At 39.9% G+C, this 13,519-nt stretch overlaps 1 protein-coding gene across 3 annotated transcripts; it reads left to right on the forward strand.

The window, feature by feature from the left end:
- The first annotated feature begins 945 nt into the window (after positions 1 to 945).
- Positions 946 to 13,287, forward strand: phc2a (polyhomeotic homolog 2a (Drosophila)). Of its 3 annotated transcripts, XR_007813356.1 has the most exons (8): positions 957 to 1,282; positions 2,217 to 2,373; positions 4,066 to 4,144; positions 5,700 to 5,811; positions 6,494 to 6,620; positions 6,907 to 7,141; positions 8,837 to 9,177; positions 10,348 to 13,287. XR_007813356.1 is itself a non-coding variant. In XM_018701537.2 (7 exons), the coding sequence occupies exons 2-7, from the start codon at positions 2,242 to 2,244 to the stop codon at positions 8,989 to 8,991; spliced, it is 840 nt and encodes a 279-aa protein (XP_018557053.1). In that variant the 5' UTR covers positions 946 to 1,020; positions 2,217 to 2,241; the 3' UTR covers positions 8,992 to 13,287. The 3 variants fall into 3 exon arrangements, 2 of the variants coding, with proteins under 2 accessions (XP_018557053.1, XP_018557052.1); XM_018701537.2 differs by having other exon boundaries at positions 946 to 1,020; positions 8,837 to 13,287; XM_018701536.2 differs by having other exon boundaries at positions 8,837 to 13,287.
- Positions 13,288 to 13,519: the final 232 nt, after the last annotated feature.

Below are 13,519 nucleotides of genomic sequence, written 5' to 3' on the forward strand. Positions count from 1 at the left end.
GTTGGGACTGGGCACATTGGAGAGCATCCTAGTTAACAGGCCAGGAAAACACACGGATAACATATATCAGTAACTTTTATTTTTATTACCCACACTGTATAGAATAAAACCCATCAATTTTAAAACCACTGAACAGCACAACATTTGATTCATCTTAAAAAAACAGGTTTCCGTAGAATATTTAATTATGTTTCTGTATGGGTGTTTCCCTGAAGCTGGCAAAATCTGTTATAAATTTGTGTTGAAATTGAAATTGCAAGGCAAGAGGTGATCGTGCTGCTTTATTGCATATGTTTTGTCTTTACAACAGATTCAGACAGGCTATGGTCTTACTCATTATATAATCTAAATCATTCTAACTGAATATTCCCCTGTGCAAAATGCAGTGAAAATACAGTTCGGACATATTGTGGGGGAAAATACTAAATGTGAATATATGCAACACAAAATTAAGGCAGTGAAAATTCTTATTATTCTCATATGACCTGAAAAAGAAACAAATCGTTTGTAATCGCGTCTAACAGATATTTCAAAAACTGGCTCGCAGTATAAGCGCTCTTTTGGAATGGGTTCAGACACGGAGCTGTGCTCTGCAGTCACTGTGACTGTTTATTTCTCATGCTACTGCTACTACTGATTCTACTGCATACGCACTAGTGTAAAGATAACCAACGCTTCCAGCCAAAATACTAGAACGAATACACTTGGCCTTCAGAATAAATGCGTGACTTCACAAGAAGGACAAATTTGGGTTAGGGTTAACCTAAAAAGGTAAACTTTCTAGATTGATCCCAGTCCCAAACTGACATTCTTAACAATATCGAGTGTTATATAATTGACATGTTGCAAAGGAGAAAAATATATCTAAATGGACTTTAATTTTGAAGGTTTATGTGAATCTCTGGGGCTTGGACGTGAAGCACGCACACACACATAACAAATGCACGCACACTCACATGCACACACATATCGAGAGGACTGTGGTGAATGCAGTTCGAGTGAGGAGAAAGCACACACATAGTGAGAATATGATTCAGTAGTAGTAGTAGTAGTAGTAGTAGTAGTAGTTTAACGAGGTGGGCCTCCGCCTCGTGTAGCTGCTTTAATATTTGTCCGTGTTACAAGTGGCAGACTGGCTCCTGGCGGTTTTGGCGGAGGGAGTAGAAGTAAATGAAAGCGTTGTTTGGAGCCGCTGAACAAAGAGCTTTTCTTCCCTCTACCATTGTTACCGAGCGGAGCGCCTGTATTCTAACTGATTCAGAGGTGGTTTCAGACTATAAAAGTAAGCTAATTACTCTGAAGTTAATCCGTTTTTTAAAAGAGGCATGATAACGTGGGTTTTAAGGCTGTATAGTTCAATTCATTCACACAAGCAACTAACAAAATCCTTTTAACCACTGGCTAAATTGACATGATACGAGGCTAGCTCTAACTTTACGCAGCGTTGATACTGGTAGAAAACTAAAGAACTGAATGGGCTCGGAGTCCACAACCTCCGTTTAAATGTAATTCCTGCAATTTAATCGAAAATAAGGAAACTGGGACAGACTTTCTTAGGGTCGTTAGCGAGTTGGGGTTTAACTGGTTCATTAACATCGTCTAAGTTAGCTAGCTGTTATATTTTTTTTAAAGCCAGCCACCCTCTTAGTTGCTTCACTAAAAGCCATAACGTTACTTCTGTCTATCGTATATATGAATCGGTCGTCTCTACTTAATGATCGTGGCTCAGTTTTAAGTCAGTGGGTCTCTACAACAACAACAACACAAGTTCCCGTTAGCCTAACGCATTACTCTTGTGTTCGGATTATCGTGCCACCCATTCTGTAATTTGGCAATTCAGGATTGTTTTGCAAGAAAAAGATACAGTAAGTCACAAAACACAACTTACAGGAGAATGTGACACATTGGCAGGTACTCGTTATATCGGTGCTGATATCGAACTGACTCTCCCTGCCCACAACTACTCGAATTGGAACTAAAGTTAGGGGACAAAAGCAAACCTATTGTAAGAAAAATGCTGCTTTAATGGATTATTTCTTTGCCAAATTCTAGAGCAGTTAAAATAAAACTTACCAAGCAAAATAATAACTTTAATCAAAATACCCGACAACTACCACATTTGAATAATTCGAGTTTGAACTGTAACTATTAGGGACCGTTTCCCAAGTGCATGTGGCCAGCATTTCGTGAGTTTGCCATGCTGCTTGTGTTGACAGGTGAGGGGCAGCCTGTGCTCCAGTCATGACCTCTGGGAATGGGAACAGCAGCCAACACAATGTTGAGAGTAAACCAGCCCAGGCCCTAGTCAAGTCCCACATCCTCACCCATCTGATAGAAGGCTTTGTCATCCAGGAGGGTGCTGAGCCTTTTCCTGTGAGTACTGGAAATCTGTATGTACCTGTCTGTAAAGTCACTAATTCATAAACACACTCTGTCACACACACACACAACTTCATGGGATGTATACAAACGAAAAAAGACCATTACAACTGTTTTTTCACAACCATATATTTATTATATAAAAACACACTGTCTACGGTGTGTGTATGTGATGCTGCTGGTGAGATGTTGGCAGATGAGAATCCTTAAACTTCAAAAATGCAGATCATTCATTAGCCAAGTTCCCACTGCCTCTCTCTCTTCCTGCTCCAAACCTCACACACAGAGTATGATCATTGTATGACTCTGACTTATCAAAGACTTAGGACTTGGCTGCCCAGGTAACTCAAAAACAACACTGGTCATACTCACAAAGATTAAAGACTTGTGGATGTGGATATTAGAAAAATTAAATAACACTATGACAGCAGTTGTTGCCTAGAGTAGCCTGATCCTGAAAAGGTTGCAAGTTAGATTCCCCGTACTGCCAAAAAAATGTGGGGATGCACTATATCCCCAGCTGAGGTGGCATTGTTCTGTGTGTGTGTCTGCTGTCTGTCTTTACTGCTCACAGATGGGTTATATCTACAATCATACAAACACCATAGAAACCTCCTTGACCAAATAATTAGTTTCAGGTACTAAGGAGCCACAGGAACTACATGTAATTTTTGTCCATTCCTGTTCCATGGCATCTGAAAACCATGAACACTGGGAAAATTGGTCTGATAACATCTTAAAAAATGACATTCAGAGACACATTTTTCACACACAGGAAAAAAAACACAGACTCTACTTGTCATTCTGTGTATTTGCTGTTGTTTAACTCTTATCTAATCAGTGAATGCAAAGGGGACATGCTGAGGTAGAAAAGGAGACTGGAAACTCCAAAACATGTCTCCAAAGTACTGACAAACTGAAGTGTGTTTTATGGTTATTTATTTTTGATGTCTGCAGCTCCATCTGCTGTCACCAAGTCCCAACTTCAAATTCTAAACACTTATCAAATTCATCAAACTGATGACCAAAGCATTGACCACAGTCTGGCAAATGTTTATATAGCCATAAACACAAAGTAACAGTATGAGCTGTCTCACATTAAGACAAGATTTTGTTAAAACTATCCTCCATCTTCCAGTAATTCAGTTCAATTACATTTTATTTATATAGCACCGAATCACAACAGAAGTTATCTAAAGGCACTTTTCATATAGAGCAGGTCTAGACCATACTCTTTAAAATAGGTATTTACAGAGAGAGACCCAACAGTTCCCACCATGAGCAGCACTAGGAGACAGTGGCAAGGAAAAATTCCCTTTTAAGAGGCAGAAACCTCGAGCACCTTGAGGCCATCTGCCTCGACCAGTTGGGTTGAGAGAAGAGGGGAAGGGGGAGAGTTTGGGGTAGAGAATAGGAACAAGAGAGCATAGCACGGGCAGCCGTGGCTCAGGAGGTAGACAATTCAAAGTCCCTGTGGCACATTCCTATTTGTGTTTCCACTTCATGTGAAGAACCGTGAACATCAGGCAAACTATGTTATCTGTCAGTTTTCCACACTCCACTATCCACTTAAAGTAAGGAGCTGGAGCATATTTGTATGATGGTTCTGATAGTGTTCGGTGTTGAATTTCAGTCTTTTCCAGTGGTATGAGTTACTGTAGTAATGTATTTTTTTTCTGTCTGCAGGTAGAACGTCCATCTTTCTTAATTGAAAGCCTAAGGCGCCACACAGCAGAGTCAAAGATGGACAGCCTCTCACCAAAAGGTAAAGTTCTTAAGATTTAAAGTTCTATGGCCAGTAGCACAGATTCATTGTTTCTTTCTCAGAGTATGGTGCACATAGGGAGCAGACATTTCTATTGTCCATGTGCAAATTGATACCATACATAGCATTATTTTGTCTCAGGGTTGCATCTTCTCCCTGTAACAAGATATATGATATGTGCCTGGTTGGTTCATCATATTAAACTACATAATAATAATTGCAAGAGTAGCATAGCTTTTGGTACCAATATCAATCCATCCATCCCTTTTTTATCACATCAAGGTCACAATGATGTCCCTCTCTCTAGCCATGTTCTGCAGTTCATCGTTGGGGATCCCAACACATTCCCAGGCCAGATAGAAAATATAATTCCTTCACTATGTTTTTGCTCCTCTGGTCTTTAGACAGTGAGGATCTTTGAGCTGACTTTTTGTCTTTTTGCTCACAGTTTCTCAAAATACACTTGGATTAGTTCTTTTTAGTGTACAAACTTTTATTTTGTTGTGTGTTTTATCATGTCCAAGTGTAACTCTTCATAATGAAAATTAAATTGTGATTATTACATCAACAGATCATAATAACTGATGTATAATGTGTTTGTTTTCATCTAAAATCATACCTATAATAACCAGTGGTGGGCTGTGCATTTCACACCTAGGGCCTTCACAGATGTCCTACCTGCATTAACCCACCTCTTAATACCATCATTAAGATGTCACGGCTATAGAAACCATCAACTATATACAGAAACGCAGTATAACAGAACTTTGCACAGACAGACATGTCATGTAGTCAGAATAAATGCCATTACTAAAGCAATGCTATTTACTTTGCTCTCTGACCATCCAATCAAATATCATGGAAATGTCGATGTCATGGTAAGCCAGCTAGATGGCCCCTGGTCTTGCTAACTCAAAATCTGATTGGTTAAAGGACCCGCGAGACAGAGTTTCATTGCTACTTATTTTAAATTACTGGGGCCTGTACTATTGATTCTGCCTTAAGGCAGCTTTCTTTTAACTTGGGAACACAGGGCTGAAATCTGATTGGATAAAAGCTCTAACATAAACAGACTGTATTGAAAGCAGTGCAACCAAGGGGAAAGCTATGAGATGAAGAGTATAGACTACTGGGAACAATTTAATACATACAGTATTAATGGGAAAGAATAAGTATAAAAATCTAATTCAGTGATTGTGACAGTGTTTAGGCCAGCAGAGAAGGCCTTGCTGGCCCTGACAGTCCACCGCTGATATCAACCTTCCTTCATTTTTAATCAAAGAAAGCAAGACATGTTGAAAATTTATTCATGTATGGGGTTCACTCTGAAATGTCTTGGTCATGATCCAGACAGCTGTCAGAAGGCTGCACTTTTGCAGGTTTGACTTAAAGCAGAAAAAATCCAGACTCATGTTTAGTCAACATTATAATTTGGATATTGTGTCCTTGTGTCTACACATGTGTTTTCTGTAGATATTATTGGTAAAGGTACCTCTGCCATGCCTCTGATGTTTGTGTGTGTCCAGCCAATCATGTGTTGACTGTGTTCCCTCAGAGTTAAAGGCCCAGCAAGAGCCTATGTTGACCTGTGAGCTGTGTGGCAGGGTGGATTTTGCCTACATCTTCAAAAGGTCGAAGAGGTTCTGTTCTACAGTATGTGCCAAACGGTAAGGCAAGACAAGAAAGGAAGACATTACTGCCGCATCTTCATTTGCCTCATTTCCACAATTCACCCTGTGATGGAGGTTAGGGGATGTCCCAATTAAGTTTGCTGGCCCCCTATTTGTTCCCAACTGGTCCTGGTTCAGAACTATTTACTTGATCTCAAACAGCGGCTGTGGTAGAGCAGTCGCCCACCAATCAGAAGGTCGGTGGTTCGATTCCCGGCTCCTCCAGTCTGCATGCCGAAGTATCCTTGGGCAAGATACTGATACCGATGTGTGTCATTTGTGTGTGAATGTGTGCGTCTGCATTAGAACAAGTGCTGTATGAATGTGTGTGAATGGGGTGAATGTGATCTGTAGTGTGAAGCGCTTTGAGTGGTCGAAAAGACTAGAAAAGCGCTATATAAGTACAGTCCATTTAAATCACATTTGAAATTAAATGACCACTGTGGGATGTAATGTACATAGAAAAAAGAGGTCCATTGTCCAAACTGAAGTTTTGTTTTTGTTGAGGTTTATTCATCAATTGCAAGCAAGCAAACAAAATAGTGAAGAAATCCATACTCCTGCTACCTCTCTGCTGTGGTAAACCTGCCTACCTGTAGAAAACCTGAGGTGCCTATGGTGCTGCCCTATCAGGCTGTGCTCTTTCAGATTCAGCTCACTATGTTAACTTAATTTTTAGCTACAACGTGGGATGCACTAAGAGAATGGGTCTTTTCCCAAACCGCAAAACCACCTTGGAGAACATGAAGAAACAAAGAGCACTGAATGGAAACCACAAAAACTCCAGTTTAGAGTCTAAAAAGAAGGTGAGACAGCATTTGACATTTCATTCATAATATTTATCATATTTAATTAGTGAAAAGATTCCTCATCTTAGTAAAAGTCAAATATAACTGTCCTGTGTATGGACTAGAAAAATCTGCAACCTTTTGAAATCAATTACACTTTATTATCTCATATATGGCTTTTATCCTACATATACTACTACATTGGATCATGTCAGAGGCAGATATCATTAAAGTCTGATTTTATCTCTTGCGAAGTGTTGTGTTTTGACCCCTCTGACTCTCTGAGACTGCTCTCTCTGTGCAGAAGCCTGCTGCTCCTACTCTGTCTTCTGGTCACTCTGTCCACCCTGCACAAGGAGAGTCAAGCCAATGTTCAGACTTGTCTGGCTACACAAAACCCCCGTCTTCCCTGTCAGCCACTCAGCGGGTGTCTGCTGTGCCAGGCTCTGAGTTGCCCCTGCTGCCTCACAGCTTCCTGCCCAGTGACCCTGGCCGGTGGAATATAGAAGATGTCTATGAGTTCATCTCCTCGCTGCCAGGTGGGATTTGTCTCAACTGTCCACATCCAGATGTTGTGCAGGTTTTGACAGACACTTTTGTCTTTGTGAATGACTGTGTAGAGGTGAAAGGAAATCATGGAAGAGTGAGGAGGGATGCACCAGGTTATTTGCCAGACTTGAACCTGCTATTACATGTCCATTGTCTTTAAATAATTGAGACCCTATATTTAGATGTGACAAACACAACTTTCTGCAGAAGTTCAGAAGATTTTTGGTAATTTCACATGGGAGATTACTGGATTAGTGTTTTTAGTTATGATCTTCTTCCTGGTTTGAAGTGGGTGGGACTCAAATGGGCAACCACACCAATCAAGATTTAGCAACTTTCAAATCAAAATCTTAACTTTTCTGGTCTTTATCCAAGAGTCCTCAAACATAAAAATGTTACCTACATAAATACACGCAGGCACAAAGACAATTTGTACAAATAGAACACTTAAAATCCACAGTTAGCCTCATACATTGTACAGCACACAAAACATTAACATTAAAACAACAGAGTACACCAATTACATCCAGCAAAAAAACATCTCATATACAACAAAAGATATCATTCAACTACATATTTCTATTGTCTCACATGCATTAACCTGCATAAAAACCCTCAGGCACCAATCGGAGTGAGAGAATTTTCCAACAGCTACTGAAATGTATAAGTTTCTGTGCTGAAATAAAAATCATAAAATCTTAACAACAGGAAAGTTTTCCCCTCATTAGGTAGTGTTAGACAATGTTTCATTTGGTTACACAGGCACATTCCTTAAAATCAATAGATCATTCTTTGTCTGTAGGAGAGCTGCGAAGATACTAGATAGATCCAGCTGGTTCTGTTCCCAGTAGCAGTTCTCACGTACGTGGCACAAACTTCTAAATATATTATGAAACAAGCCTCAGTTATAGTCTTAACTTCAGCTCATGGACAGACTGTTTCTTATACAACATGTGAACAGGTGAATGTGATTCTTTGTTTAGGATTAGGTACCCAGTAGGATCTTCATACTTGTAGTAAGTGCTACGTGAGTTTAATTGGGTTTCATCAGAGGCTCATTATACTGACCTTGATGATGATAAAATAAAGTACAGAATATAAAGCTTGTATTAAGTTTCTTTTAGTTTAGTATTTTTATTTCATATGTAAATTCATTCAGATGAAGTCATTATGATTTTCCTCTGGAGAAATTCAGACTATTGTTGTGTTGTTGCCTGACCTGTATGGCCTGTATGTATGATAGGTCAATCTAAATGACTGATACTGCGTAAGAACAAATCTGTTTATAGGAGTGGTTCTTGCAAGAGGCCCATCGTGTCTTAGTGCTCCTCCCAGCTCAGCCAATCAAAGATATACACTGGCCCACCCCCCCAAAGGCATGGAACCAGAGGAACATTTCTGATGGATCTCTTAAGACCTTTTTCCTTATTTGTTTTAGAAATAAGAAATACGTTACATTTTGAGAATAGAATAGAAACAAAGAGTTTTCCTTTCAAAAGCGATGCATGTTGTGATTTTCATTGGCCTTCCATACAGATTAGTCCAATAGCAAACATGGAAAGAAAATTCTGTTGAAAAATGAATGTAGTTAGCCATGATGACAAAATTTCATGAGATATTAGTCCAGTGGAATTCTCTGTGCAGAGCTGTGGTGTAAGCTAACTGCTGGTGGTTTGCGGCTGCAGGTTGTCTGGAGATTGCTGAGGAGTTTCGTTCTCAGGAGATCGATGGACAGGCCCTGCTGCTGCTGAAGGAGGACCATCTCATGGGAACCATGAACATCAAACTGGGCCCCGCACTCAAGATCTTTGCCCAGATTAGCATGCTCAAAGACTCATAGCCCCCCCACCCCCACACACACACACACACAATGGGTTGTGATCAGGATCCCACATGTTCAGATTCTGGGCCAGAATCGTTTGATGGGTGTTTTGTCATGGTCTGCTAAACACAAGGACATCAACTGGCTGTTCAACTCACCTTTTACAAGAAAACATCCCATTGTATGACAAGAATGGTGTGTTAGGTAGGCTGTTTTAGGAAGAGTGTTTCATTGAGAACATGTTTTGTTTTCAAGTATTATGAATGTTCCTGCTGGAGAGGCTTAAGGTTAGCAGTTGATTTGCTCTGCTATTTTTCACAGGAACATGTTGTCTCCCAGTGACATTTCAGTCACTGGACTGGCCATACATTTTTTACAGGGATAATATTGAAAATACAATCACTGGATGGTGGCAGCCTTTTTAGCTACTTAAAAGGTGGAAAAAATTACATCAGGCAGGTTCAAGGTAACAAAAACATTTGTTTTACTCTGAACAAGAAATGTTTCCTTCATTACAGTTGGTACAGGTCATCTTAAATTGAGGATACCAAACAAAGGAGAAGAAAGAAGGAATATGGAGTAGGAGGGCTGTAGAAAGCAGATTTAACAGCCACTAGCAGCACTGAGTTCACTGTTTCATAGGCGCTCCCCAGCTATGAGTGAAACACAAGTCCCGCACCATCTTTGAATATTTGGTGTGTTGCGACTTCAGTGAAAGAGACTTCTCTTGGTAATGTAGTTATTGTGTGTATAAGTTCCCTCTTGGCCATAGAAATAGTAGCTGACAAAATAAATCTCTTAGCTTTTTCCAGAGCTTTTTCAACCACATCCCATAGTCTCAATCAGTGGATTTTTGTGACTTGTTTTCTGTTTGTTTGTATGAGGTGTTCAATGACTGAACTGTTCCAGGAGATGGTCTTGGATCAGGTCTAGAATAAGTGTTTAGCTCGGAGACTGGGAGACAGGGGAAAGCTGCTAGTCTGAGCAGTTGAGAGAAAGGCATCTCATAACTTAAAAGCTGTTTAATGATACTGATATTGTTTGCAGTTGGAGCCATTTATTAACCAGTAACCATTAACAAGATTCAGTGCTGTGTGTAAACAAGACAGTTTAGTTAGTGGAAAACAGAATTTTTCACTCGATACAGACCAGTTGTATCTCTGCTTCCAGTCTCTCTGCTAAGCTAAAAGCTAAAAGCTTAAAGGTGTCTCTACTGAGCACATGGATGAATCAACAACAGTTGATTTGCTCAACAGTTGTAATTAAAAAATAACTAAAGAACACAAACACACTGTACAAACACACTGACTCAAAAAATGTAATCTAGCAGAAAAATATGTTGTGTCTGATTTATACTTCTGTGTCTCTGTACAGGGCTGGACAACACGACACATGACATGTGATCCACCACAACTGTGTTCATTCAACATTTCATTAATGTTTGAATAGTTTGTTGGGATGTCATCATCATCATCATTTTCTTCTGCTTATCTGGGGTCAGGTCATGGTGGCAGCAGGCTAAGAAGGGTATTCCAGACACCCCTCTCCCTAGGAACGTTTTCCAGCTCCTCCTGGGGAATTCCAAGCTGTTCCCAGGCCAGATATATCTCTCAATGGCGAGATATATAATCTTTCCATTGAGTTCTGGGTCTACCTGGGGTCTCCTCCTAGTTGCATGTGCCTTTGAAAACCCCCAAATGAGCTTTTCTTCATATAACAAAGCCAATTTAATGCAGACCCTCTGTTCGCTCGCCTATCAGAAATCAGAAAAAGTGAATGAGAAATGAATACAAAAATGAATTCTCAAATGTTCCACCATGATGAGATATCCACACAGAAATCACTGCCATAAGTGCCTATGGAGACATGTTGACGCAGAGGTATAATTCAGACTTGAAAGAAAGCTCGATAGTTTGTCATTTCACAATACTTTTACCAAAGTCAAGTGAATGTTCCTGCTGAATTGATGTCACTAGTAATGTGTTAAAGCGGAGGTACCCATTTATGGACGATGGTAATGATATAATGGTTTCTTACTACAGATGCCATAACATGATTGCAAAGTTGCTCTCCAAGGTACATTATTCTATTTCTGAAAAAAAAGCAGCACCTATGTAACTAATCTCGATCATAAAAACTGAGGCACCCATTTCACTATAGATAGTGTTCCATCATAACTTTGAGTAGTTGTATTCCAACTTTCCAAGATCTGATTGTTGCAAAAAGTCCACTGTAATTTACCAGTTAACACTCAGATAAAGACATAGGTGTTGTTTGTTTACAGTATCTTATTTTGGAATAAACTTGGTTTCTTTAATGGGAGTTGAAATGCAGTAATGATTGGGTCATTAAGATGGAATGCATCTGAAAGCATCTGTGTCATGATAATGACAGATGTTTAGTATGTTAGTGTGATTGGTGGTGGACACTTCCTTAATATGCAGAAACCTGTATTTTTAAAAACAGTAGATAAATTAACTTACCACTTTCAAACTGTTGCTATTTTTCTCATCAGTGTCTTCATAGATCATCAGAACTTGGTGTTCTACACCATGTACTTGCAAACAGCAACATCACCTTTGCATCATTTTGCCTACCAGTGCATGGGTGCAGAACACCCGAAACTGGTTATACAGTATGAAAATCAATAACTTTAAAGTTCTGTTCACGTGTGATATCACTATTGGCAAGTTTTCATATGTCGTGACCAAATTATCTCAGCTCGAAGGTCTACTTGTTCGTTTTTATGAGCTTTCAACCACGTCTCATGATCTTCATCAGTGAATCATGGTCATCATGTGATCCAAGGCTCATATATATCAAACTGATAAAATTTGCATTTTCGACTTTAGTGAAAGATAAAATTCTTCACTGTTACCCATACTGATAAATAAATAAAAACTATTTATCAAGTTTCTTTTGACTTGAAGATGCTCTTAAATATAAGAGAGCTGCATTCACCATATGGAATCTGCTTTATTCCATGTTCTCCTTCCCGAGTCCGGTTCTGCTCAAGGTTTCTGCCTCTTAAAAGGAAGCTGTCGCCTAGTGCTGCTCATGGTGGAACTGTTGGGTCTCTCTTTATAAAAGTGCCTTGAGATAACCTCTGTTGTGATTTGGCACTACATAAATAAAATTGACTTGCATAGGTCTGTTAAGTTGATTAAGAGAAAATCCTTGAAGACTGCAGTACAGAAACAGCCCAGTATGCTTGTCTTATTTCTTTTTTTGTATGATGGTATAATTAAGTATAGTATATCAGCGTAATTAAGCACAGAGCAGTTTTAGTCTATTATTTGTACTTCAATATATCATAGGATGCCAATGAATTTGACACACCTTACTGCCAACAGTGTCTTGCAGCAGAAGTTTGTTTCTTAATATTTCATCCCTACTCAAATATTTTTACCTCATAGTTTAGATTGCTGTTGTTGATGCTGTTAATTTCCATCCATCCATCAATTTTTGCCCCTAAACTGGGGCTGGGTTGCAGTGGCAGCAGGTTAAACGAGTTAATCCCTCTCCCCAGCAACATTTTCCAGCTCTTTCTGGGGGATTCCCCAGTCAGATGCTCTGAGTCTGCCCCATGCTCTCCTACCAGTTGAAGTGCCAAGAGAACCTCCAGCTGAAGGTGCCCAGGAGGCATCCTGATCAACTGGCTCCTCTGACACAAACAGCCACCCACTACTCTGGTCTCCCTCAGATATCTAGGCTCCTTACTGTGCCTCTAAGCCTGAGCCCAGGAGGAAACTCATTTCAGCTGCTTGTATTCACTGTCTCATATTCCATTTCCCCAGCTTCCAGGGATGCATGAGAAGTTTTTCCAAAGCAGGGTGTTGAAGAGCTTGCAGACAGGGGTCCCAGCCAGACATTGCCAGTTCACCTTCACTACAGGTTTGCAGGGGCCCAAATGAATCAAAATCAGTATATGCCTGTGATGACTTCTGTGACACTGTTAAAGGGATATTAAGCAGTAGTAGTAGTTTTATTTGGTATACGAACTGTTTACAGGGACACAGAGCAATGTTAATAATAATAATAATAATAATAATAATAGCCGTATTTGTAATGTGTAATAACAGGTTCATAGGGGCAGTAGGTGCAATAATGGGATATGAATATGTACAGATAGAAAAGGAGAGAGGGAGAGAGGAGCTCAGTGCATCATGGGAAGTCCCCCAGCAATCTAGGCCAATAGCATAATCAGGGGATGGTTCAGGCCTGAGCCAGCTCTAACTATAAACTTTATCACTGAGGAAGGTTTTAAGTTAGCTCTTAAAAGTGGAGGGTGTCTGCTTCCTGAACCCACACTGGAACAAGGTTCCACAGTAGAGGAGCCTGATAACTGAAGGCTCTGCCTCCCATTCTACTCCTGGAAACTCTGGGAACCACCAGCAAGCCTGCATGCTGGAAGCACAGTATGCAGGCTATTTCACACCAGCCATTTATAAAAAATGTTATCGTATATTAACAAGTTTTGGAGTACAGTATAGAGACAAAAATATTTGTGTTTGCCCCTTGTTGTAGTTGCTTTGACTATATTATT

Source organism: Lates calcarifer, linkage group LG6, assembly GCF_001640805.2.
Source record: "Lates calcarifer isolate ASB-BC8 linkage group LG6, TLL_Latcal_v3, whole genome shotgun sequence".
Classification (NCBI taxonomy): domain Eukaryota; kingdom Metazoa; phylum Chordata; class Actinopteri; family Centropomidae; genus Lates; species Lates calcarifer.

Excerpts from the sequence above, each read along its gene's own strand:
- phc2a (XM_018701537.2), top strand. The coding sequence starts at position 2,242 with ATGACCTCTGGGAATGGGAACAGCAGCCAACACAATGTTGAGAGTAAA. Across the intron at positions 2,374-4,065 it reads AGGGTGCTGAGCCTTTTCCT|GTAGAACGTCCATCTTTCTT; the intron begins GTGAGTACTGGA and ends TTCTGTCTGCAG. Across the intron at positions 7,142-8,836 it reads GTTCATCTCCTCGCTGCCAG|GTTGTCTGGAGATTGCTGAG; the intron begins GTGGGATTTGTC and ends TTGCGGCTGCAG.